The sequence below is a fragment of the Pleurodeles waltl genome, chromosome 8 (genome assembly GCF_031143425.1).
Source record: "Pleurodeles waltl isolate 20211129_DDA chromosome 8, aPleWal1.hap1.20221129, whole genome shotgun sequence".
Taxonomy (NCBI): Eukaryota; Metazoa; Chordata; class Amphibia; order Caudata; family Salamandridae; genus Pleurodeles; species Pleurodeles waltl.
In genome coordinates, this window is record NC_090447.1 from 1,300,047,629 (window position 1) to 1,300,074,986 (window position 27,358).

General features: G+C 42.2%; 1 protein-coding gene across 3 annotated transcripts in view; it reads left to right on the top strand.

Annotated features, from left to right (window-relative positions):
* The window catches only part of SKA3 (spindle and kinetochore associated complex subunit 3), a 226,723-nt gene that overhangs the window by 156,560 nt on the left and 42,805 nt on the right, over positions 1-27,358 (top strand). For all 3 annotated transcript variants that reach the window (XM_069202259.1, XM_069202260.1, XM_069202261.1), the window contains exons 6-7: positions 636-745; positions 16,575-16,750. In XM_069202259.1, coding sequence (XP_069058360.1) covers positions 636-745; positions 16,575-16,750 — 286 coding nt within the window. The remainder of the gene's footprint in view (positions 1-635; positions 746-16,574; positions 16,751-27,358) is intronic.

Here is a 27,358-nt window from a genome sequence, read left to right on the forward strand (position 1 = left end):
CAATGATTGCTTTGTTGACTGCAAGTAATACACTGAAGAAAGAAAGGCATAATCCTCTGGTCTTGAAGCAGAGTCCACACACCCAGATCAGCACATATGATTCGACTGAACCTATAAACACTGAACTTGCAAGCACTCACAAAGGACACCTGAACTGAATTAAACGAAATATTATTGTAGAGAGTAATATTTCCTAATTACTTTTGATTTTGGTTCCTGGTTAGTCCAATCGTTACTGGTTACTGGGATTAGGATTCTACTTTCAAAGCTTTTGTCTCCCTCGAGTTCTGATTTTGCAGTTGTTCTCAAACCATTTGCATAATGATTTCTTCCCATCCCGCTATATACTTCCCTTTTCCAATCCCTAAATTAAAATTACATGTGCATAAAAGCCCCACATTTTTTATGTACTGCCGCAAATGTTTTCTGATCAATAATTTCACATGAAAGATAAACAATTTTCAAAGGAGTGGTTAAAGTGTAAATGCTTCAATAAAGGTGACACTAAGTCGATATCTAGCCGATTCCTGGCCTGCCTACTTTCTCATCATACCATTTGACAATGTAAAATGGAGGGATGTTTTTCTGAAAGGTTGCAAGAGTACTGATATAGATGTCTCCTTTTTCCGCTGCAGTGTTCTTCAAAAGGGTGGCAATGAAGTCAGCCAGGCATTACTTTCAGGAACGACAATGGCTGAAGTTCTAGATGTGCCTGTTCCACCAACACAGTTATCACACAGCAAAGGTACAGAAAATCACTTTTTTAAATTAAATTTCAGTATCAGATTGACGCACTTTGAGCAAGTTTGTGAATATTCTGCATGAATTGGAAAGATAATTATAAGATGTGATGGAAATTATTTACAACTGCGACTTTAAAGCAACACTATTTAAATTGACAAAGCAATAGTATCTCATTGCATTAAATGCCACTGAATGTCTGACCACCATTTGTGTCACAAAATAAAAGTGCATTACATTGTGTGCTACAATCCTTCATTATTGTTAAGGGTGCCACAGAATTTCTGTGCATTAGACTGGTGACTAGTTCCTTAATAAAGAGGTATCTGTGTGGGAGAGGGGTGAACTGACGCGTCCATGTCAGTTCACCGATACAGCTACTTCTGGACAACCTTACAGTTTTTTTGTACAGCTAATGAGTCTTGCAAAGAGGCATGGAGATAACTAAATGGAGCAGATGGACTTTTCCGACCCAGTTGCAATCGCGCCAGACCTTCTGCACCGTGGTTTTCCTCATACTTGATCAAAGAGAAAAGCGAGAGATCATTATATCATTATGTAAACAACTTGAAAGAAAATTGGCAGCTCAATATAGTCCTGAAGAGATGGAAAGATATAAATTAGCTTTAAAGCAGTACCATAAATTAATAAGGGACGCAAAAAATCCTACTTCACAATTCAAAGAAAAATGTTCAAATAGCCAAGATTTTCCTTCATCCCAAGGCTTGTTTGACCCACATTATTTCATCCTAATTGTTGTGTGACAATCTCTCCAATTTCTTGAAAGAAAAAAATAAATGCCACACTCCAACAGGGTTTTGCTAATAGACCGTGTGATGTAGGTCAGCCTAAGGACGTGGAACAAGTATCTTTCCCTCCACCTACTATAATAACAGATTTTATTTTTACCCATTTTTCTTTGGCAATCAGAAAGTGCCATCTTGGCATGCAAATCTGTATTTCCATTAGATCTTTGTTCACAGGGACTACTTATGAAAGCTATTGAGATTGTTAACCCTTTCATTAATTATTTGCTTAATACATCTCTTATTTGCGGAGTCATGGAAATTGGGAGTTGTTAACCCTTTAATGAAAAAGCAATCAGCAGATCCTTCCATTCTCTCCGATTTTCGACCTATCTCCATGCTTACAGCTGTTTCTAACATTCTTGGAAAACATTTAAACAAGCTTTTGAGGGATGCTCCAAAAGGGTGATATTCTGCACCCTATTCAACCTGGGTTTCGATCTAAGTATTCTACAGAGTCTGCACATTTGGAGGTATCAGAAACAATCAAAGTTACGCTGGACAAAAGTCAGAATGCGATGCTGATTATTTTACATCTGTCTGCTGTATTTGATACGGTGTCACATGTGGTGCTCCTTCATTGTCTCTCAGATATTGAAACTAGTGGTCAGGCTTTCACTTGGTTTCCGTCCTTTCGCACAATTAGAAAACAGATGGTCTTTCTAGGCCCTTTCACCTCGGGAGAAAAGTTAGTAAAGTGTGGTGTCTCGCAAGGATCATCCCTTAGCCCTGCTTTATTTAATATTTATCTATCCCCTTTAATGGTTGTGACTGGATCTCTTGTCCGCTTCCTATGCTGAAGACACTCCGTTGATTCTCTCGCATAATAAGAATTCCTCAGAGCGTAACTATTTTACCCAGATTGTCCGTTGGATGAAAAATAACCAGCTTAAATGTAAAACAGATAAGACGGAAACCATCTTATTTGGGAAGAACAATATGTTTGACCCCCGTGACTGGTGGCCGGAAAATCTGCCCACTCCCCTGAGCACTTGAGGAGGTAGTTAGGAACTTAAGAGTCAGGTTTAAAGAGGGTTTGTCTTTTCTACCACATATTTTAGCAGCTCCCGGCATATGTTTTGCTCTGATTAAATCCCTAAAAACATTCTTTGAATTTCTTCCACTAACTGCAAGGAAAACTGTAGCCTGCAGGTTTATTACAGTGAGGCTAGACTACTGCAATTGCCTTTACTTCGTCATTCCAAAGGTCTTGCTGCGCAAACTTCAAACTGTTCAGAACGCTACCGTTAGGTTGGTGCCTAAGCTTTTTGCACAGTAGTGGGGTATCTCAGGTCCTTAGGGACCTGCATTTTCGATCTGTCTATTAGCAGGAGCTCTTTAAATCCCTGATCATAGTTCTCAAAGCTTTCCACTCTACCGGACCGAAATATCTTGTCAAATTTACAATCAAACCCATTGCTAAAATAGTACATATAAATTCATAATTTGTCACCATCACAGATGGCCGTTACCCTGCCCTCCTGTATCCAGGCCAACACACGCCTTTGACCTTAATCTTGACGTACCCAGTAAAAACCTGGTCCGTGCATACACCAACAACTTGCTTATGTTGGTTCTCAAAATCCTGAGAGCCCTGATTCTCCCTAATGCCCATGTTCCGACAGAGTGGGGCGAGTCAACTCTTCCTACCAGCCATATAAGCTGGGTAGAAAAACAGCACATGTTATACAGACTCTTTTGGGGCTCTACACCTTGGACAGCGCATATCGTTGTTCCTGCACCAACCAGACCACCCCACAGTAAACGCCCGGAATGGCAAAGTACCGTACCTAAACTGTAGGTAAGGGCGTCTGGTGAGTGGATGCTTTTTCTCATCTACCAGTCCCCCCTCGTAAAAGAGTCCTTAACATGAAGAATTGAGTTAGTTAGGACCTGTGGCTCAGAGAATGGAGTGAGATCTCTATCACACCAAAAAGCTTGTTTGATGGTGGACTTGGAAATCAACCTTGCTTTGCCTGGCGAGGCCCAGAGTTGGCTCCTGCAGGAACCCTGCACAAATCTCATCCAAAGGATTCCACTGGAGCCAGCCAGGGGTAAGATCTCATCAAACCCCTGACGATAGGGGTCAAGCTCTGGAACTACCCAAAGCCGCCTCCAATATAGCAGGGGGAATAAACACACATAATCGGAAATGGGCCTCAAACCAAAATCCTGCCTCAAAGAGGGCAGTGGGGTACGGAAAGAAACTCCAACCAGTGGGCTCAAGAAACTGTTTTCCACCAAAACTAATGAAGGCACACCCAGATGCCTCCAAAGCTCTGCACCATAAGTGGCTGCCCCCAGAGCCTGCTGTTTGTAAATCTGTAGGACAGGGTGGACTGGACAAAACTCATCCTCTTGATTCCACCTGAGTAATGCTCCATCTTTAGTCTACGCTGCATTATGTGCAACTGCCACCCCTTTTGCTTCGTAAGAGTTATACCTAGTTCTGTAAATGTGGACACTCATTCTAGCGAAACACCAGATAAATTAGGGTGCTCCCTGGATTTAAAACCAGAAATGTGGTCTTGCTTATGTTAATTTCGAGGCCTCTTATCTTGCAGAAAAACTCAAATTGCTCTAACAATTTTTGCAGACCCTTGGGGATTTTGAGAGGAGAATAATGCCAATCTAGGAGCATCATTGTCATCTAAATAGTAATCTCAAATATGTGCCATTGATATATAATGTGAAAAGTGTAAGGGCAAGTACACACCCCTACCTAACTCCCCTAGCAACTGGGAATGGTTCTGTCATCTCCCCTGCATTACCACACCTAACCTGAGCAAAATTACCTTGACTCAATCATACCAAATGTCAATCAGATAACGGGGGACCCTCATCTCACAAAGCAACCGCCAGAGAGTCTTCCTGGGTACTAATTCAAATGCTGAACGCAGGTCAACAAATACAATATACAGACAACCCCTGTCCAGAACCACGGTTTTTCAGTGGATCATCTGCAAACGAAACACTTGATCTATGGTACTTGTTGAGACTCAAAATCCCACCTGCAGGGTAGTTAGTATATTGTTGAGCATCATCCAGTCTTGTAACCTAGTCAGTAAAATTCTACAAAATAATTTTTAAGAACTATGTAATAAACTAATAGGTCTATAGTTGGTGGTTATGGCATGTGAACCCTTTTTTAAAGCAGGAATGATTTTTGCCCCCACCCAGGTCGGGGAAATTGAGCCCCATTCAGTATAGCTGTAAACACAACCCTGAAATAAGCACTCCAGATTTCATTTTCATCCAAAAACATATCCCCTGGGATTTTATCTAAACCGGGAGCTTTATTAGGTAAAATTTTTCTGATGGCCGAACTGATTTCCTCATGGGTAACCTCCAATTGGTCATGCAGACACCCCAGGGGTGCTGCCATCCCCTGAGTGGGTACGTTACCTACAGTAAGAACATTGGATCTCAAAATTCCAACGGGTAACTCCTGATTATATCCCAGATTGGCATATATGCTAGAGAAATGCTTAACCCAGTTGCAAGCAGCAACATTGTTCTCGATAATGCTAAGTCCCGCTCTGATGCCAGAAGAGATCAGGTTCCAAAAGGAATGCTGAGCTTTAGATCTTGCAGCCTTGAGAAGACCCTCCCATATGCTTCTCTCCCAATCTCTTCTGGCATGAAATATTGTCTTTTTAGAAGAATGCCTGATGGCCTAAATTAGGGGTTTATCTTGACTTTTAACTGCTTCCACTAACCTGGATTTTGCAGCTCTGAACGACTTGGGCACTTTTTCCTCACGCTAGATTTAGTTTCAAAGAAAAAAGGTTCCTCATTCTTTGGAGTATCTGTGAATGGAACTCCTTAATCTGTCCCATTGCATCACCTCTCATTCCACTCCTCCACAAAGGCAAGAACTCCCATGCCCTCAGCAACCAAACTATACTCAACTGAAAGCTTCACACTGCTTAACTTAAGCCTGTGCCTATTACTCACTAGTCTCAATCTATTATCCAAAAGAGCATCCTCAATGTGCCTTTAGTTTTAATTTTAACATTCTTAATCGACCAGGTCGTGATTGGACAATTAATTGTTTTTAACTTTGTCTTTTTTTTTTTTTTTTTTATGTAAAAATATGTGTTTTAGCTTAAAGCCAAAACAAAGTTATATGATGATAATGAAAATATCTTTTAGATTGCTTTGTGCATTAAAAAAACACAGTGACAGTTGAAATTGTCCAATGCTTATCTCCGTTGCATACATACATAAGGTGATAAACTGTTCTTTGTGCTGAGCTCTAAACCTTGGAATCCCCCTCCCCCCCAATAAAAGAACAAGAAAACAGACTTCAGTAAATTCCTAAAAACGTAGCTCTTTCGTCGTCCAAAGAGTAATGGAATCGGATGATCTTACTAAGATTGGGCTTTTTTTTTTCTTCATTTAGTGTATTATCTATGATGCCTTTGCTGTCTGTCCTATCGACTGGTTGCTCTGTCTTGAGTAACAGTGTACTTTTTAAGTAATGTCTCATTCATTCATTTATTGATAACAGGTGTAATCCTTAAATCAGTTCTCTATCTTGGTCTCTGTCTAGGATTCTAGCACAGAGGGCGTTTGAGAAAGAAAGCATAGAGAGTACATCCTGGCCCTTTCTGCCGTGTGCGTGTCATACTCAAACATTAAATGTTATTTTGAAAAGAACAGTCACTGTGTATGATGAGCTACCTGTAAAGGAGATGAGGATGCTTTTGTGGATATTGATATTCAAAGAATAAAAACATCACTTATTCCTTTCCTTGTTTTGTTGGTAGCTGAATAAAAATGTTCTAGCGATTGTGACAAAGTTTCATTTCTATCACATCTTGGGTTGACCCACTGGACCTTCACCTCTGCCTCAAACAACAGGCTAACTTGCTTTACATAGGTAAACTCCCTCTGGAGGGTTTGATATGGCAGTGGTCCTGGAAAAATAGCTTGAATGGAAGACTAAAGGAGTCTCAGTAGCCAGGACAGTTGCTTGAGCTGCTTTGGAACTCATCAGAGCTTTCCAAAACTCTTTTCTAATGTTAACCACTTTCTTGTTTGGGAGTGTCGGTGCTTTTTGCAATGAATCTATTAGAAACCCCTTCTGGCTGGGAAACAACTCTGACCTCTCTTCGTTTATCGCAAATCCTATTTCCTCCAGAAGTGCAATCACCATCTGCAAAAGTCTTTTGAGACGTTCAGGGCTTGCGTTGAGGTAGACAATAAGATTCATCCCCTCCCCCGGAGGAACTCAGTGGCCAACCTTAGTGCCTTTTTGAAGTACCATGTTGCCAGCGTTAAGCGGAATAGCAGGATCTTGAATTTGTACACCTGTTTTCTCCATTCAACTTGCATGAACCTGCAGTGAGGAGGAAAAACAGAAATCATGAGATAAGACATCCTTCGGATCCATGTGTATTTTCTAGTCCCCTGATTGAGACATATCACTGAAGTGGTGGAAGACCGGTCGCTTGTTGAACTCTGTAAGATTTAGGGATGCACCAGGGTGCCCTTTAGGGCAGCTGAGCGTTATACAAATATTCTCATTAATTTACAACTGATGATAGCGCTTGTTTTTCCTCCACAGGAAGATCTTGCTCCTGTTCCCACCATCTTGCTCATGGTTGCCCCATCCTTTTCTGGAGTCATGAACTCCAGGTTTATTAACTCGGGGACCTTGTCCGAGAAGGTGATAGCCTCAGTCCCTATGATTTATTTGGTGAAATGTAGAATTCTATCTGTAATCTCCTAACGAGCTGGAGCATCACAGCATTGCTTGTCAGACCCTTCCATTTGAGTACAATCAGTGCTAGTCTTTCCCTTAACTTATGTAGGAAGAAGGGACCAGACGTGATGCAGTATCTGCCAGAAAATATATTGATTCCTCTGTAGGGACCTCTGAATGCACCCCTCTCCCAGCTCCATTGGAGACGCATTTTTCATATCTTTCTTCATACAAGGTGCTGGGAACAAAGTTGTATACCCTCTCTGTGCTATGGGAGTGTCCAAGTATCAGCGCACTTTGAATCACCAGCAGTCAGTAACGAGTAGAAATTCAACTTTCGTCATTTTGTAGGGATGCATGTGTGATGATGCATGCACCTGCAAAATAACATGACCGGCTGCGGCATTGCGCCTTTTTTATTCTATTTATTTAGTTATATTTACTTTTGACCATGCTACACAGCATCTTTCTGATGCTGAACGCATTGCGAAAATACATTAATCAATCCTATAGTTCCATAAGGCGAGACTTACTGGCTTTGTCAATACTTGTTTAATCTTTGGTATCATCAGTGACAGACTCCATCTTCTACCCACTCGTAGGATGAATGTTGACCAGTCATTTATTTTAATGCATTTGGACTGTTGCAAAAAAAAAAGAAACGCTGCAGCTTGCTTGATTCAAGTCAGTATAAGTTTGAATCTCGACCCATATCGCCTCGTTGCTCTTGCCACCTATTCATAGATGATGTCTCTTCAATGCCTTGTGGTTTTGTGATAGAGCTTTTGACGGAGTTTCAGAGAGCTATATGAGTCAGGATTTTATAAACCACTCTCCTAACAATTTTGTGACAGTTCTTCGTTTTGGAATTGCACATGTATGTTGACAAGCCATTTGGTAAGCATACCCAAAGTATGGAATTCTGTCTCTGCATACTACATCACAGCGTTTAGGTTTCTCACTCTTGTCAAACCTCACGTATTTGATTTGCCATTGAACTAAGGTGCCGTAACTACTGAAATTGGAGTGGCTGCTTCTTGAGTAGCTACAGGAAATTTCTTTTTGAGTGATTTGCGCATCCTATGAATATCAACTCAATCAAAAATGGTTTTAGGTCAGAATCGGAAGAGGAAGGTCACCGATAATGTCTTGTCTAATAGATAACAGGAGACGGTCAATCACATCATGATTATTTTTTCTTCCTTCTAACGATAAAGTGGTCTGGCATAGGAATTTATTTTGGCGGATGGTAGCTAAGACAGTGAATGTCAGATACTAGATCATTAATTTGGAGAGATGATTCGCTTTGACTGCAGTCTGCCTGTAGGCAGAAGTGTAAAAAATCCTTTACAAGTTCTGCTAGAATCCTGCACCTGGTACTTGCTAGGCAGTTGATGTACCTGACCTTTGTTACATTTTCCATCCAAAGAACACTACTACAGGACACTTTCTCCCTCATCAGGCATCTCACCACAAAAAAACACAGCAAGTGGCTCCTCTAACCAACAAAATCCAGTAGCCACATCTCCACAGAATGTGTTCTAACCTGTGCGGCTGGCATCTGATACTGAACATGTGTAGGGCATTGACAATGGTCTCCCGTTCCATATCTCCATCTGGTCTAACCACCATTGGATTTCCATCTTGGTTGAAAATGAATTCCAAACAGCCCAGCCCCTTGCATGGGTGACGGAACTTCGATCTCTGCAAGGGATAAGGAGTACAAAAAGATCACCTGGATGGACAATGACAGGATACCCACATCTCTTGCCAGATGGCGCAGCTATATTTTGTTTCATGAGAGTGTTCTCCGCAGTTCCTTTCCGATTCTCACCACCTTCTTCATCTGGAGATGGAGAGACGCCTGCACCAAATTGATGACAAAACCCAAGAAGGATATGATTTCTTGGGCAGCCCTGATCCACTCTTTGCTCTACGAAGCTAGAAAGAGACTGGAAACAGACAACCCGGAGCAGGCTGTGTCAGGTATTCCAGGGTGCAATCTGCCGCTTATCACTATGAAATCTTAGTGGGCAGTACAGCTGGTGCATTACTCACATAGCACTAAATATAGTTCTGTTATGAATGAAGACTCATGAAGTCATACAAATTACTCTGCCTCACAAAAAGAAATTCAGCAATTTTAGTATAATAAAATTGGAAGAAGTTTGATTCTTAAAGGTCAAATTGGCAGACCTATCATTTTCATGCCTAGCTCGGCAGCGTTGGTTAAGCTGTGCTCTACTGCCCATTTTGCACCTGATGCAATAATAAATAGTAAGACACTGATTAACCCCTTGTCTAATTGTTGAGAAAATTAATTAAAAAATGCAGATAAATTATTGGAATAATAGCAGTGGCCTAAAGGAATTGTGTACCTTACACGATTTAAAGCCACATTGTAAAGATAATCACATTGATGTCTCAAAGCGTAAAAAGGAGTACCCTATTTCCTGATTCAACAACACAATTTTTGCCTCTGGGCTCACTATTGGCTGCATATACAAAAATGATTTCGCAGTCTCCAGCCTTTGGCATCAGCAGTTGATTTGAAAGTGGCTGTAACCAAAAGTGTTCACTAGACCCTGTTAAGTAAGTGAAGCAAGGCAGAAATTGAGTCGATTGTAAAAATCCATAAGAAAATCAGAAATAACTTGGAGGCATCTCAAGTTAACACCAAGCAATTGGTCATGGATAACAAAGAAAAGAAGTACCTTCCAAGATTTCGACGGAAACAGAACTAGTCTTCATATTAAATCAAAACCAAAAATGATTTGAGGAGGGTCTTAGTTTGATATTTGATTGAGTAGCTGAGGCTGGTTTAGAAGCACACCTCATGCACAATCTTCGTGTAAGGAAGCCTTAAACTCACACCTTTACAACAAAGCCTTAACCTCAGCAAAGACGATGGATCTTAGAACATAATTTTACTTATCTTTATATTAATAATCTAGAGGTACAAGACCAGCTTACTTATCACCTGGCAGGAATGTCAAAGAAGGTAAGCTCAAGCATAGCAAGGCAGCACTGAGTTTCAGATCAGTCAGCACCTAAGGACTGGTAGTTTGACAAAGCACGTATGGCAGTGAATAATGTTGAACTGCAATATATGAAGACCTCACAATGTACAACAGTAGCCCTATGTTTTTCACAAAATCGAAAAAACTAAATGAGATATTAGAATACTTTCTTAGCAAAGTAGGGGAGATTGAACAAAGGGTTTTAGATCGTAAAACACATATATGAAACACATATCTCAGCGATATCTTGTTTTTTTAAAATGCTTTAATTGCAGGTAAACTGAAAGAGAAGATACACTGTGATAAAGAACATCATAAGTATTTCCACCATAAAACAGCCTAAAGCATCATGTAAACCTATCAGATATAGAAAAACCCTCCTCCCGCCACCTGCCTCCCAATACAGTTCACAGGGCAGTGTTCGCAAGTGGGCTCTCCAAAAGTAAGGCTTCACAGCCGGCACCCCAGGGGGAGGGCAACTGGGGGAGGGTGGATAAAGGCCACCTTTAAACTCATTCTAACTCCCCCAAATTTTGGTCTATTTATTGGGGCAGCCCCGTCGTTCAGAGACAGCCCTGTCGGCCAGCATGAATCAGTTGATATAATTTCTCTCAGTACTGTAGCTTTGGGCTCCAGTTGGCTTTCCACATTTGTATAATGTTACGTTTGGCGATTGTTAACCCCAGAGTCATCCATAACTGGTCCATTCTGGGGAGGTAGGACATGTACCAAACATTTAAGAGTAACCACTTTGCAGTAGCCTCCATACTGCTGCCACATACTCCATTCATGCAAGTGACTACTGCTTCCCAGCAAGACTGGATGACTGGGCAGCTCCAAATCATGTGGAAAAATCTTCCCTCCTGACCACATTTCTGCCAACAGAGAGGGGAGGCAGTTTTGCCCATTTTAGCCCAGGTAGTACAGGCATAGTCGCTTCTGTGAAGAAGCTTCAACTGTGTGAGATGAAATCAGGACCAAATAGCCACCTCCTGGGGGGATACCAAGACTTCAAGCCATTCATCGTCTTCCAGGCCCTCAAGGTCTCGATCCCATTATTCCCTAAGGTGAGTGAGTGTGTCAGGGGATTTATTGATCAATTTACGGTAAATAAGGGAAATCGCTTTTCTGGGGACATGCTCATCTAGTAGTCTGTCCTCCAGTGGTGAGGATTCAGGGATTACGTCTCCTTTTGGGCAACACCTTTTGTAATGCATGGGATATTTGCAAGTAGCAGAGTACCTCAGTGGGTGCCAAGTGGTACTCTTGTTTGAGGTCGGTAATTGGGATTACTCAATCCTTTGACATTAGATTGCCCACCCTAGAGAGGCCATTGAGGTCCCATCTGTCAAATCCTGGTTGTGTTGACAATGGGCCCAGTTGTGCGGCATCTCAGGAGGTGTGGTCTGTGTAATTCTTCCCTGCCATCCTAAGGCCTTAAGGTAGCCCCTCCCGCTTCATGACAAATCTGTCCATATAGTCGGCGGGTTCCCCCTCCGGTAATTGAGCCCAGTGGTTGATTATGACAAGCTGTGCTGTCCAGTAATGCTTTTGCATGTCGGGGAGTGCAATGCCACCCTCATACAAGCTCCTTGTCAACTTTCTGAGGGCTGTTCACTCTGGACCACCATCCCAGAGTAGTGTCGGAAGTTCAGAATCATTCATGTGGAAGTAGGAGGTTGCGACCAGCTATGGTGTGTTTTGTAGGGTTGTGAGAAATCTGGGTAATGCCATCATTTTCAATAGGGCTGCCTTTCCAAGCAGCGAAAGGGGCAGAGCCCTACAGAGGCAGACATCTCTCTGGAAGCATCTGAGTGAGGGCTCAAGATTCTGGGTATGAAAGTTTTTACGGTCAGTGATGATTTAGATTCTCAAGTCTCGGAAGCCCTCCTCTGCCACCATTGCTTCACAGTCTCGGAGTAGGTGCAGCGCAGAACCATGTAGAAGATAAATGAGAGTTTTGTCCTAGTTAATGGTATAACCCGAGTGTCAGCTGCAAATGTTGGAGATATGCATTATCCTGTCAAGAGTGTAAGCAGGGTCTGAAACGTAAAGTAAAATATATTTGGCACAGAGGGAGAGTTTGTCCTCCCAGTCATCCGTCCAGCCCCCAGGGGTTCTAAGATAAGGGTGAACATCAAGGGGGAAAGCAGGCATTGCTGCCTCATTCCCTGTAGAAGACAAAAAGTGGGGGATATGCCTCTGTTGAAAATCACCTGGGCCATAGGAGCAGTGTTTAGGAGTATCACCCACGATATGAAACGCAGGGCAGAAGCAAAGTTTAGCTAGGACTTCAAACATGAACGACCATTCAACTTTGTCAAAGGCCATTTGCGCATCCAGCAAAAGTACAAGGAAATTTTCATGAATATGTGCTGCATGTCCCAGGACCTCATCTAAGCTTTGCAGGTTAAGGGAGTTACTGTTTTCTGGCTTAAAGCCAGATTGATCTGGGTGGACCAGGGTCCTGATTACTTGGTCGCCAGCAGTTTGGCCAAGATTTATACCTCTGCGTTTAGTAGCGAGATCAGCCTATATGAGGTACACTTCTCCGGTGGCTTGCCCTGTTTAAGTATAACCACTATATTATCTAGTCTCTGATCTCTAGGTATGAAACCCTTCTCACAGCTTTCGCTAAAGATCTGAGCCATATCTAAACAGCTTTGTGAGGTTCAGTTACAAGTAGACCTCGGAGGTAGGTTCAGGTGTCATAACTTGACCTTTATTTTGATAACAGAAAACCAAAAAGGATCAGGGATTAGTATGATCGGGAAATGTATCCAAGAAGAACTGGCTGATTTCTTGGGCAGTCTCACTATGGTAAAGCACATAGTCACTTTTACTCTCCCAAAAAGAAATGTGAGCCCTAGATCAGAACTACTTCAGCCAGCACTGAAACCAGTGGTTCGAAGCACAATCCTAAATTGAATCGATTACTACAATGCTCTTCTCCCGGGGGTCCCAGAGTTTTTGATAAAGAGGCTATATCGAGTACAAGCAGCAGCTGCCAAGCTTGCGCTAAATAAATACAGGCTTGATTCTTCATCTAGCACCTTAAGAGAATTGCATTGGCTCCCAGTTAAGGAGAGAATAATCTTCTACAGGATGTTTACTGAAATGGTTCATTAGCGCCAAGGTACCTGTCAGGTGAACATTAGAGCTTCAACAAATGTTTTTACTTACTTACTTACTTTTACTTATTACTGTTGTAATTTCAAGATATTCACCACAAAGATAATTCTACAAAAAGGCATATTGAAGAAAATGTTCAACAGTAACAACAAATTTGACTGTAGTATCTTATATGACATGAGTGCCTATGCAAGCTTCAGGTGAGACGGTTATTGTGACATTGATTTGTACAATGGTCAATTCAAGTGAGTTTGTGAAGTGCTATCAAGAGTACTATGCATATCCATTATAAGGTTCGAGGTGACATGCATGCGTAAAGGCTTACAAATCTCATTCTCTCATTAAAAAAATGAACCTCTCAGGTAGCACATAAACTACAATCTGACATTTGGAATGCTCTAGGTTTGAAATAAAACTCTACTCTTGGAGAGTGGAGAACCTTTGAGATGTTCACAAGGTGAAGCGTGTCCAGAATTTAAGAACTGATTTGAATTTGCAAATTGTGAAAGAGTTGAAATAGATGTGTGATAATCTTGAGCAATACAAGTAATTCTGCAAGAATCAGTCGATCATTATTGCAGATACATCTAGGTGTTAGCTATATTTGGTTTTGAAGATTTCTGTTTGAACTTTCCTCCTCCATAATCCCTTGTCAATGGACATCTAATACTATCCTTTCAGTCAGTCAGTCCTGTGAACTTATGTCCAAGTTACTTTCCAGAACTAGTAGCAACCAGAACTTCCTGTCTACAAAATCTGCTTCCTTGTATGCCTTTCCTAACCCCCTCCCTTGTGTTTTGTCAATGTCGGCAATTTATAGAGAATTTAGGCTCACACCGAGATGGCTTCTGATTAGATTCTGTTTCTGCCTAAGTATTATGGACCTGCCAAATACTGATTTGCAGGGATGTGAAGCTTTGAGAAAGCTCTAAGCCAACAACAGAATGAGTAAAGCATGTGCCGAGTGATAAGTGTAAATTGATCAGCCACCAGAACTGCATCTAATAAAATAAAAATACCAAATCACAGCTGTATTCTTTGTATTATTTTCTAGAACAGGAACTCGTATTTATGAGGAGTGTGTATACTATATAAATAAATAACTTCGTCAAACGTTTATTGGAGACCGGACCTTTACCAGTTCATTACAGTATTCAAGACAGCTGCAAAGTCCTTGGATATCACTGACCCTCTTACTAAGTGGGCAACAAAGGTTGATAGTTATCCCTGCTTGCTGCTCGATCCATTTAATATGCCTTGTCTTGGTGGTAGAAGACTTCCCTGATCATATCCTTGCATGGACCTTCTCTCGCTATTCTTCTCCTCTTAACATTTGAGGCATTAAACCATATGTAATCTATTTTAACGGGAAAGTCGGTAAATCACATAACCTAATGTTCCTCTTAATCCAGTGGGATGATAAAGAAGGGAATGGCATCTGGTGTAAATACACTGAGGCCCTCATTACAACTTTGGCGGGCAGCTGCCAATGTGGCCGCACTCCCGCGGTGGCCATTTCGACATCCCCGCTGGGCCGGCGGGCAGAAAACGAGTTTCCGCCCGCCGGCCCAGCGGGGATGATGGCTGCAACATGGGAGCTGGCGGTGTTGCGGCAGTGCGACAGGTGCACCAGTCGCGCTTTTCACTGTCTACTATACAGACAGTGAAAAGCTTCATGGGGCTGTGCCAGGGGGCCCCGTGACTCCCCTTAACGCCATCCTTTCCATGGCGGTTCCTACCGCCATGAAAAGGCTGGAGGGAAGGGGACTCGTAATCCCCTGGGCAGCGCTGCAAGCAGCGCTGCCCTGGAGGTTTAAATCCGCCGGGACCACTGTGGTGGAAAACCGCCGATCCCAGCGGTAGGACCGCAGCGCTTCCGCCGCGGTCATAATACGAGATTGCACCGCCAGCCTGTTGGCGGTGCAACCTCCAAAACAGCCCGGGCGGTCTTTGACCGCTATGGTTGTAATGAGGGCCTGAGTGCCTTATTTAGGTGATTAACAGTTGAGTCTCTTGCCCGCCACAGCTTTGAGAGATAGCGTGTTATGATTAATTTTTAAATGTATGGAGCACTGAAACCACATCCCACATGAATTAGCAGTTTCAAGAATCTAGGAGCTGCCCCAGTCCATAAACCATCGAAACATCTCAGAATCCATGAACTGACTTCACAGCGCACTGAGAAGGCAGCAGAGTCTATCACAAGCTCCAAAAATAAACTCCTGGAATAATGCAATTTCACCGTTTGGAATTAAATCACACACTTTCCTGGAGCTGCTGTGGTCTTGAATTTGGCACACTGGCGCTACAATCAAAGGGTTTCAAGGAGCTGCTGACACGAAGGCCGACCCCACCATTGGGTTTCTTGGAGAAACACTACTTGCTGTCATGCACTGCCTGAAACTGAGACACTGGCTTCACAAGCTCTCTGTGTGATCACTGATGCTCTCTGTTTATATGTAGGACCTCCCTCCATTCTTGGGCGTGGTTAGGTGCTTTATCAGTATGGTGTAAGCAGTCTTTGCAAATAAATTATTTGAAAAATGACTGTTTAGTGCATTGCATCCTGGGGGTTGTATTTTCTCTTTGCATGAATTCAGATCACGAAGGTTCTATTCCAGTTCAAGGTAGTTATCTTACCTTCACAGTCAAGAATGGCAAAACCCTAGCTCGCCCCGTAAGGACAGGTTATGATAGGCATTAACAGGACTGATGGACAATTGAATGGCTGAACTACATTGATTCCATAGTTTTCTGTGAAATGTAGTACACATTCAGGCAGACAGACGGGAAAGTACTACTTGGTTTGGAAAGGCTTGAAAAGAGTGTAAGACAGATTGTTCTGTAGCGTTGTTAAGTAGAGTGGGCACTAGTGCTCTGTGTAATTCATTTAAAGAATTGGGCTGAATGCATGGTGATAGAGCTCTAAAATATGGTTGGCGTTTCAATGCAACAGTTGTGAAAAGTGAAACCTAAATACTATTAAATGGTGAGTGGGAGGGAACTGCTGGTGACCTCCAGAACTGGCAGAGTGGCTATGGCATTTTGCAAACCTTTCACTGGTGCACGATGTGTTGGAAGATGTAGTACACTGTCAAGTTCATAAGTATTGATTCTTTATTGACATAGAATATACCCTACATACCTGGTGTATTTGTATTTTAGAAGATATTCGTTCTCCGTCGGCACCTGCCTTCCGTACGCCTGGTCTGAAATCGGTTAAGGAGGAAGGCACAGTATGTGCAGCAACACCTAAACGTGAAGAACCAGCCGTCTCTGATGACACATCAACACCGTCACTTCCGCAGTTTGAAACCCCCTGGCTCAAAAAATGTGTCACAGTAAGTCATGGTCTTAAGAGTTTAGCATATAGCTAAAGGTGTTGTTACTGGTTGTCTCAATTGCTTTATGTTGCTGATAGTTCCCATCACAGTGAACGAACTCTTTGCGACTTAGTACATTTTAAAACCGTTTGTTAAAAGAGTAGTCTTCACGACAACGACCCTTTAACAGCCAAACCAACTGGATGGGTAAAATGATTGACCTACAAAAATGATAACGCTAAAAAAACTTTGATTTAAAGGACTAGAATTACGAATTTCAGGGAATCAATAAAGCAGGTGCAACCGGACCCATATGAAGTGTTGTTCAGAACGCTTAAGTAATTAACAGGTGCAGTGTTAAGTCACAGCGTGCTAGTTGTTTCTTGGGATTTTTGCAACTCGCATCTAAGTTATTTTGTTCACCACCAAAAACAAGAGAACTCATAAACAGTAGCTCATTTAGCAGCTGTTAGTCAGTTACATGTAACATGATTAGAGTTTTAACGTCCCAGTGGCCGGCAACGAGGAAACAATGAATATCAGGTCACAACAATCAAAATGATCACCTCAATAAGGGGATGTTAAAGTTTCACACACATCGACCCCCAGATTTTCCAACATTTTCCAGTGCATCCCCTTGATTTGAAAACCAGCACCATGCATCTGTCAGCGCTGCAGAACCATAACCAACATCGGGAGCGAGTTTTGTGTGTTCTCTCTCTTAACAGGGAGAAGCTCTAGGTATATACATTATTTGTGTCTGAAGTGAAAACACAGCTGAGCCCCTACCTCACTGTTTACTAACCGCGAGCAGTCCCTCAAAAACACATTAAGGCACCCATGGGCCTTTTATTTGTGTCCTGTCCTGAAGGCTTGGAAATATACTATTTAACCTAGTATTTGTGACAATTATTGCAGTGGGAGCATTGAGACTCTTGCAAAACTATTTGGAGCACATTTAGACCTAGAAATAACAAAGGGCTGGCAGTGTAAAAATTCTCGAAACAGCCACGTGGCTGTTAAACAGAGAGAATGCTATTTCATGCGTTTGCGGCTTTTGATAGCGTCAGCCATGAGAACGCCTGGAAGACTGATTTGGTTTCTCAGGAGCTATGTTGAAGATGTTGGTCTTTTCTGTTGGGCAAAAGTCAACAGATGAAAATGTGGCCATTGGCATTCTTGGGGCTTTTGCCCTCTTGCCTCTTTTTTTTTTTTTTTTTCTTTAAAGGATTGCCCCCAGTATTGCAGTTGTTCATAACTGTTTGCTGACGAATTTGACCCACACTCTCCAGTTCTTATTACCCGATCTACTAATGGATCTTACAACGAAATTTTCTATTTTTAAGATGTTTTTCTTGATTCCATCTGGACTATTCACACTCTGAACCGTATGCATGTTATCTACAATCAGGATATTACAAATGCTTTTGATGACATGGACTTTTTATGCAGACTTTTTAATGTATAATTTATATAATTCTAAAATTCAAAAGAAATTAGATTAAGAGATTGCTTTTAAAGAGACAGAGTTTTGCTGCTTACAAACTTTGTGTTGAACAGTGCTTAATAATTTGAGCCGGTGGTTTCCGGTGTGGGGCACCGGCACTTAATTTTTAGCGCTCCCACTTATTTTTCTGCCTTAAGCATTTACTGCGAGCAAAAGACACAAATGGGAAAGACGGAGGAAGAGAAAAATGAAAAAGCATCACGCAGGGAGAAAGCAAAAACCTTCAGGATTGAGCTGAAGGGGCAGGGAGTGGGTGTAAGTAGATTAACGAGGCCAGAAATAGCTTTAGGATTACACTGCCTCAGTTAGCATTTAACTGAAGCAGCCACGTGTTTCAGAGGAGAGCTTTGGGCACGGTATGTTTTTATTTACAAATTAAACACTGGTATTGATCTATTGAAACCAGGGATAAAACAGGCAGAAAACCCAGGCCAGCTGTTAGGAAAAAAGGATCTTGTGTACCTGTACCCTTTCTTTTTTTTTTTCTTTTTTTACAAGAAATTACTCAGTTTATCAATTTGGGGATGGATTATTGCACTTGAGAAACTAAAATAGACCACATATTTGCTTCTATTATATCTGACATATATTTTCCCTTAACTTAATAATGTATCCTTTCAAAACCCATGTCCCTGTTTTCTCACTATTATTTCTCCTTTGGCATGGTGGACAAGTGCAAATCCTCGTTGTCCCAGAGAGAATTTTACCCAAGTGTTCAGTCGAAAAAGGATGTCTGACGGAATACCAAATGCCATTATAATGAATGGCTTTATAACGCAAGCATTATAACTAAAATGCCTTTACAACGAATATGCCTTCACAACAAAAATCTTTACCATGAAATGGGTTTATTTTTGCTTTTAAAATACTTATATATTTAGTGGAAAGGCATCCAGGGTAAAGATATATATATACACACACACAAAGCACAGTAAAAATGCACACTTGGGGTGTCAAGTAGCAGGAGAGTGTGGAGAGTTTAATCACCAAACACAACGCATTTTGGCTGAAACCCGCAGCCTTGATCACGTGCACCTGTCCTCCAATCACAGTAACTTAAGTACAGGCAATACATGCATATAGAAATGGGACAACTGCGTAGAGATACAATAGTATCTACATTGTATCAATGTTCATCCAAAATGATCAATGATGAAAATTTGTTTTACATAGAAAAAATAATCGCTTCATTAAGGAATGACAGCAATCTGCCAAAATACTGACATTATTTATCAAATCTTAATGCACCATACGTTCAATTAACTAGTGTCTTGCTGCTACCCATATAGCCTCTCTCAAACTTTCCAAACCAACATTTTAGTGAGATACAACAAGTAACATGATAATTATTCAGACAGTAAAGGTAATAAATCTTAAAGGAAATAAATCCTTCGTGATAAAGACTGCTTCCCGTCGAAAAATATAAATCAACATGTGCTCTATTATCGGCACCATGATTTTTCCTGAACGAATGAATACATTTATATAGTGTAACCGTACACATAATTGCCTTTAAGAACCAGGGCCTTTGCCTCTTTTCACCCTAAATATGCCCTTCATAAAACATTTTTGTATCATTGATCAAGTAGGAAATGGTTAGTGTCAGTAGTCAACCCATAGAGACTGCTGATATTTCTGAAACGGTGGGCATATTTCTCGGAGCGTAAATGGTGTTTTCCCTCAAAGGTTCAGACAAAATTTGATTTCCGGATACTTTCTTTCGATTTCCTTTTTTATAATATCTGGTTTTCCTTTTTCGTTCACGGGGTTTTCCTGCAACATTTGTGATCAGTGGGCTTCTTTGCCAGATTGTCGCAGAAGTTCTGCCTTCTTATGAGCCTTTATTTTCCTTCCTTACCCACTTGTTTTCATCCACATATCGTAGTTGATCCTTTGACATTGTATTGCAGCATTTATATGGCATTTACTACCCCCATGTGGGGTGATGAAGCCGTTGCCTACATGGCTACCTTGCTACACCATGTAGGGTGTGGTTGGAAGGATGTTGTCTTTGTTTTGATCCCATGCGGGTAGTGTTTCCAAGTCGTGCGTGTGACCACAGTAATGCAGTAATTGCGTTATGTGACAAAAGTCGTAGCCATGTGGTGCGTAACGAAGTGTGAGAGACCGATGTGCAGTTTTATGGTTTTCACTATGCTGGTAGCTTTGACCTGCGTTGCAGGTCCCTTCATTGTATTTCATACGATATAGTTTGTGTAGCCGATTACTGCACTGGGTTATCTAATCTGAGATTTGGTGTATAGTTTTGGTGGCATGCTTGGAGGGAGAGAGAAGGAGAGAAATGTTCAGATAGGCATTTTTATTTTCATCCCATATCGGAGCGTCTTTGTGAGATGTAAAGAAGCAGCCAGTTTGTGTAGATGTTTGGGACCTGCAGTAGGGGGCTATATTAGCCCTCTAAATTGACCACTAATTTGTGACAGATCTCTTCAGTTATCCCATGACTGATCATTTGGTGATTGTCAGGAAACAGGTTTTTTGCAGGTTCACTCCGACTTTCTGACCCAATTTTGACTAGTAGGCACTGGTGTAATGACTAAAATGCCTTGAGCCCTGCTAAACAGGAGTATGTGCTCTGGCCCTTAAAAAGGTACATGGTTGATAGGGTTAGACCCGGTTGGTATAGCTTAACTTACATGTAAGTCCCTAGTATTTGGTACGAAGGGTACCCACGGCCTGTAAGTTAGTGTCTGTCATGGAGTGCAGCACTAGATGTGCCACCACAAGTTTGACAAAATAAAACATCTCACAGACTGCTACTGCAGGTTGGTAGAGCTGTTGTACTGCTAACTCGAAATTTCCATTTAAGGTAATCGCGAAGCCCAGTACTCCCCTTTTAATATATATGTCACCCCTAAGGTAGGCCTTACTATAAGAGAGGCTAGTAGCCCCCTTGGCAAGTAGAGAGTTACATGCTGACACTTCAGCCCTGCTAACTTCTTAATGGGACTACTAATGTTGACACTGTAAGTTATCAAAAAATCGAATTGTATGTCACTGGTAGGCAAAGTGCAACTTTAGGACTAGCCACTTTGGTCGCCCAAGGTTTCCAGTGCTGTTCAGTTGCACACAACAATTGTCCTTCCAGACAGCCTTCTGCCCTCCTGAGAGTGTGTGTGAACAACTCCCAGGAAAAGTAACAATATAGCCCTGCTGCTGGAGGACATATTAACTCATCCTGGCAGGAAGCCACACTAGGTGTTGGCCCTAAAGGTGATCTTAAAGGGGAAGCTACTTTTGAAGGGCAAATGGTGAACACACTGGAGATTAGCTACTCTATAGGTCAGGCTGACAGTGGGGACAGAGAGGGGAAACCAGTAACCAAACAGCTTTCTTCCATGGGCGTGTACCTCCCAAGTAGCCATACCTCTAGGGTGGGCTACCGAGCTCCACACACCAAGAGAGGGGCTCTGACATCTTGGAAATGAACAGAATTGAGCACTCTGGGATAGCTAGATGCCACACTTGAAAATAAGTTTTCATCAAGTGAGAGGGAACCAAATAGAAAATTTGCTAGTGACCACAACCTCCCATTAGGGCACTTTATCTGCATACAAGGGGAATCCCTGGCACCCAGAACTTGTATCTCGCTTGACTGGAGAAGAGGAACAAAGACTTTCCTGCTTACCTAGCGCAGACAAAGAAGAGTCTGCACCGAAGTTGCACTGCACCTGCTGCTCTTTGGTCGAGTGAATGAAAGAACTGTGCCTGCTGTGTCCTGCTCATGGGGACTTTATCACCAGAGCCCAGCTAGAAGCAGAGACTTCAAGATTCAGCTGGCTGACTACCTATTCACAGCACAGTGCCACAAAAGCTGAGGTAGCCTGACTGGGGAGTTGGTAGCTGAGATCACTGAATATTCGGTGCTTGTCCCCGTGCAGCCTAAGAGACCAAGACCCAATGCTCAGAAGTTACACCCAAGACTGCTGGACCAGGGAGAGTCGTTGGAGTGCAGCTTAGTTACCCAAAAGGAGAGTTATTGCCAAAAGAAGGAAAATGGTGATACCACTGTGCCGAGCGACTGGTAGCCCAGTTGCGACTGGACTTCTGCTGATCCTAAGACTTTAAGGTACATCGACCCCTGTGGCCAGAGTCACCTCACCCTGACCATGGACCAAGGAGTAGCCCCTGGAAGCCCATTTCGACTGCACAGCATCTTCAGCATCCTGTATTCTTGCATCAGGACCGCTCCATAGAAGTCAATGGCAAGGGGCCACTGATGAACTAGACTGGAGATTCCTTTTCTTGGCAAGGTAACTGTTTCCTCAGACCTTGTTGGTCCACTTGTCTGGCTCCCTGCTGGAGTTGCTTGGCCAAAGTCACTTAAAGTAACTGCATTCCATCTTGAAACATTTTCTAATTGTCAAATTCATGTAATTTTCCAAAGCTTGTTTGTGGCTAAGTGAAAAGTCTTGATTTATTGTTCCTTGTAAAATCCATGTCTCTGGAACCCTTGGTGGGTCTTTTTCGTTTTGTTGTCCATAAATTCATAAAAATGCAACCATTTTTTATAAATTAGTGTTGGTTTTCTTGAGAGTCGTCTTCTTCAATTGCTTTGGTGCTGTTTAGAGGCTTTACACCTGTTTCTTCGTGTAAGTCTGACTTCTCCGAGCTACAGCTTCCCAGATTGAGCTAAGGTTTAGCAAACAAAACCGGACCGATCCCTAAAAGGGTTGGTAGTGTACTACATGGCAAGGTCACACAACCACACCATATAATACACCGCATTTCCTCACAGTGATGTTTTGTTTTTTGGCTGGATAGTGCTGGTGATGGACACCCCTCATAGCAGATATGTCTTACGTGAATTTAAGAAGTATAAGTTACAGTTTGCTCCTTACTGCTGCATATTTTGAACTTAGTATTATTGTGAGCCTTAGCTGTTATACATGCACGTACAAAACTATGTAATGCCACAGCAAATTATAGTTCAGCCCTTCCTCGCTTACCTGGGGGTGAATGTTTGCATTGTTCAGCATTCCGTCCATCATCTGTTCTTTTTGCTTTTGTTGCCTTAAGTGGTAAGGGTATGCCCTGACATGGGTCCTGTGCTCACTGCGTCACTGGATTCAAGCTAGCCTGGCTGATGAGGGGTGATACCCTTAAAACAGTCTTGGGATGCTTGTTTCCTGTCCAGGGAGGACCTGGCTTGGCAGTTCGGGTTGGACTGTTTCCATGGGGAGCAGGGTCAAGACTGATCTGCATATGGCTTGGTCTAAACTGGGGTGGCTTGGTGGGTAAAAACAAAAAGATAGATTAAACCTAGATCTTTAGTTTCATTTTTGGCTTGTGGGTCATGTGTTAGGCATTTTAGTAGTTGTGTTTCTTTCTTCTTCATGTCCTGGGGCTTCTAGGGTGATGTGTGGTGATGTATGGGTGTAAGTGGAGGGGCATAGGGCATTTTGATATGGCTGATTTGGTGTTTTTCTGTGACGTTTGGTAGAGGTGGAAGGTAGGTTGTTTGCTTAGAGAAATGAGAATTTTGAGATATGTTTGTGTGCATGTGTGAGGGGGCTTTTTGTGGTGGGTAGTGGTGTTGCAACTGCTGTGTTGTATGGTGGGAAGATACTATTTGGGAATCTAGTGATCATACATTTGCACCTTTACTTGATTGTTAGTTTTCTTCGGTCAAGCAACACTTTGTTTATAAATTATGTGAGTTCTGATTATTGAATTTGTTGTATTGTTTGTGTGGTATTATAGTTGTTTCTGTTTTTGAAAAGTTAGCTAGTGGATAGGGAGATTCATGAGTAGTTAAAGTCACTTATTGATTGTGTATGAAGGGTGTGTACTTAGTATCGGTAGGTCGAGTTTAGGGAATGTTAATTGATACATATTTTGCAAGTGAATTGTTGCATACCTGAAATTCTTATGGTGGAGATGCAGAGTTTCAGGACCTATTCCCTTTCCAAGTTCAAGGGACCCATACAGGCAACACCCCGAACCTCCAGTCCTTTACCTGGGCACAAGGGATGGATGCCCTGAGCCCTAGGATTAAACAGTCCTAGTGACCAGCTGACCCTGGGCCATTGGGAACACTAACTAATCTGAACCATAGCCTTATATTCTAGAGCTAATAATAACCTTATTCCTATCAACCAATTAGAAGCCTATCCTAGGCAACCAATCAGTTGCCAAATTCTAGGTCCTCTAAAAACTATGGCCCTAGCAACCAATCAGAACCAACCCATCCCTAGTAACCAACCAGTAGCTAAGACCTAGGTCCTTCAAGATCCCTAACCCTAGAAACCAGTCAGTATCCAAACCTAAGCTGTACAACTAGTGAGAAGGCTAGCACAAGAGAAGAACAGAAACCAAGTACAGAAGCCAATAAAAACCTTTGGTCCACAAATCATGTGACCTCAATCTTAAGGAGCTGTGCTCGGTGGGAGGAAGGCCTGCTCATGTGACTCGGCACTCTGGCCAAATAATTAGGCCTGAATCAGGTGTGCAGAGGGGGCACTGCTTCAGCACACAATCTCCTTGGTTACAGACCTGCCCAATACATGCTTTCCAGTTGCTCTTCAAAATGCTTTTGTATACTTACAAAATGTGCCGTTTTACCCAAATATGAATTGCTAAACCCACTGCCAAATACATATTTATCCACAGAAAGCAGATTAAAACACTCTACACACCCAGGTTAGGGTTTGCATTCAGTTAATTTACCCTTTTTGCTAACTTTGGAGGTGTGTCGGGGGAGAGGGGGAGGGGTCGAATCTGCCCTTTAGTAATGTTAATACAGTGTGTGGAAGAAGGAAAGCAAGTCAAACGGTCGAACGCTCTCAAAAACAGCTGGTTTGAAGGGAAATTGCACAACAGAAACTGTCTGTTCTTACCATCTTTCAGTCTGGCCTTTCTCTCTGGCCTGCTCAGGTCTTGCACTAGCTGGTGAGGGGGAGGGGGCGCATCAAATGTACTTGTTGGTATGCAAAGGTTTTATAATGAAGAATGGACCGGGTCTTTCTGCATAGCTTTCAACTTGAGCCATAGTTGAACAATCCGCAGGTTCATAAGCAGCCGGAAATCCAGGAAGCATCAAAATGCTACCATTTGTAGTCTCCATTGATCTTCTGGCAGTCACCCACAGTACAATACATTGGTCCACAGTTGAACATTTTTTCTGGATTCTAGGTTGCTCTAACGGAATTCAATTGTTAAGTTCAGAGCAAGCATTTCATTGGTTCAATACTAGTTTTGAAAGAGGTTTGTGGCCATATTAATCAAAGATATAGGGCTGTAAATGGCAGGATTTTCTTCACTGCCTTTGACAAAAATGGATCGCAATTGGCTCAATGCAGCCAAGAGGAATTTTCCTTTCTTTTGCTACCTAGTGATTCAAAGGAAAAATGTGTGCAGAAGATCAGAAGGCTTGAGACTCAAAAATTGAATCATATAGAATCTATAAACTGATCAGGGTCCGCTGCTTGGGCTTAAGTGATAGTTGAACTCGCACTACTAATATTTTCGACTGCAATACTTATCATTTGAGTCTGGACAACATAATTACCCATAATTCCATTAGTTGTAGGGCTATTACAAAGACATAACAAATTTGCTGCTGACACAGCTTGTTAAATTGTACAATCTGGTGTAGTATTTTCAGCCCTGAATCCTTGTAAATTTGATGCAAAAAACAATGATTATTGCCAGATTCATAATTTAAGTATCTAAATAAAGTCATGTTTTTTTTCTCCACATACTCAAAACAAGATTTCTTTTTATGATTGACCCAATTCAGTTATTCAATTCACAGTTATCTTTCTTAAATAAGGGTAATGAGGCACTCATTATTCTTCTAAAAGTCTGACATTAATTATCTTACTATTCTGACTTATTTATTGTGTCAAACCTTCCTTTAAATTTATTACACCTGGAAAGTAGACACTTAAAATAATTTCAACCCTTAAGGGATGTATGATGGAACAACGCATGCGCCAACCACGCATGCCTGAACAACCTGGTCGGAACTATGACCGCGTTGTTTCTACTCATGCCTTCATAACGATTTTTTGTTGTGAAGGCATGCCTAGTAAAGGCATGTGTTGAATGGCATGCGTGGTTTTCGCATGCCTCCAGCCCTATAAACACAACTACTTGGACCTGCCCTAAAACACAACTACCCCGACCCCCCTACCCACAAAAATAAAGTTACCTGACCCACCCCTAAAAACTACCCCAAAACCCCCAACCCCCCACCAGCCCTAAAAACAACCGACCCCCACCCCCAAAAAAAACTACCCCACCAGTCAAGATAATCCATTGTCTGTTGGCGCATTTGCAACTACTGCAAGTGGCCAGCGGCAAATTCAAAGAATAATCTACTGTAGCATGGGAATAGATATCTAAATGGTCATTTGTCTAAGACATGTCTCTTTAAAAGGGCTTTACAGCCTTATTGCCCACATGCTGTCAAGAACTATGGACTGCATATTCCGTCCTTATGTGCCCATACATGCACCTAATTGCAGAGTGGGGAATTGATAATACCCCTGCACTGAGCATTATCTTATGTTAACACCCTGAGCAGCAAAGGCCACTAAAGCTTAATCAACACTCTAACAGACCTGGAGTAAAGAGAACTGAATACTGATACTCACTGGATTGACTGTTGTCCCAATGGCTGTTCTTCTCCTTGCCTCCAGGTGTCCAGTTCACATTCGCCCCTAATCTAGTAAGAAGTCTTTGACGAAGCAATGCACTGGGGAGATATAGGGGCAGGTAGCTGTTGGAAAGGAGAGTGCTATTCAGGCATACAGCAAAAACCTTCAGCACATGAAGTAGTGCAGGAGGCAGGTACTCCACCTGCTCGAACGCCAGGTCCTCCGGTACAAGTAGGATCTCTGGTGAGCTGTCTGCTACTGGTAATCCATATAATCAGCTATCGGGATGCCATGCCTCCTCCAGCGCCCTGTTGATCCAGCTGCAGGATTTGCCACCGTTCTGTCCTGTTTCTCTTTTCAGACGTCTACCTGAATGTTCTTAGTACCAAATTGAAATTCCTATGGTTCCCATGCACAGAGCCCTGGTACAGCTTATCGATTCTGATGCAACTTTCACAGTTTCATGTGAAGCCAAATGATTACCCTTCAGCACCA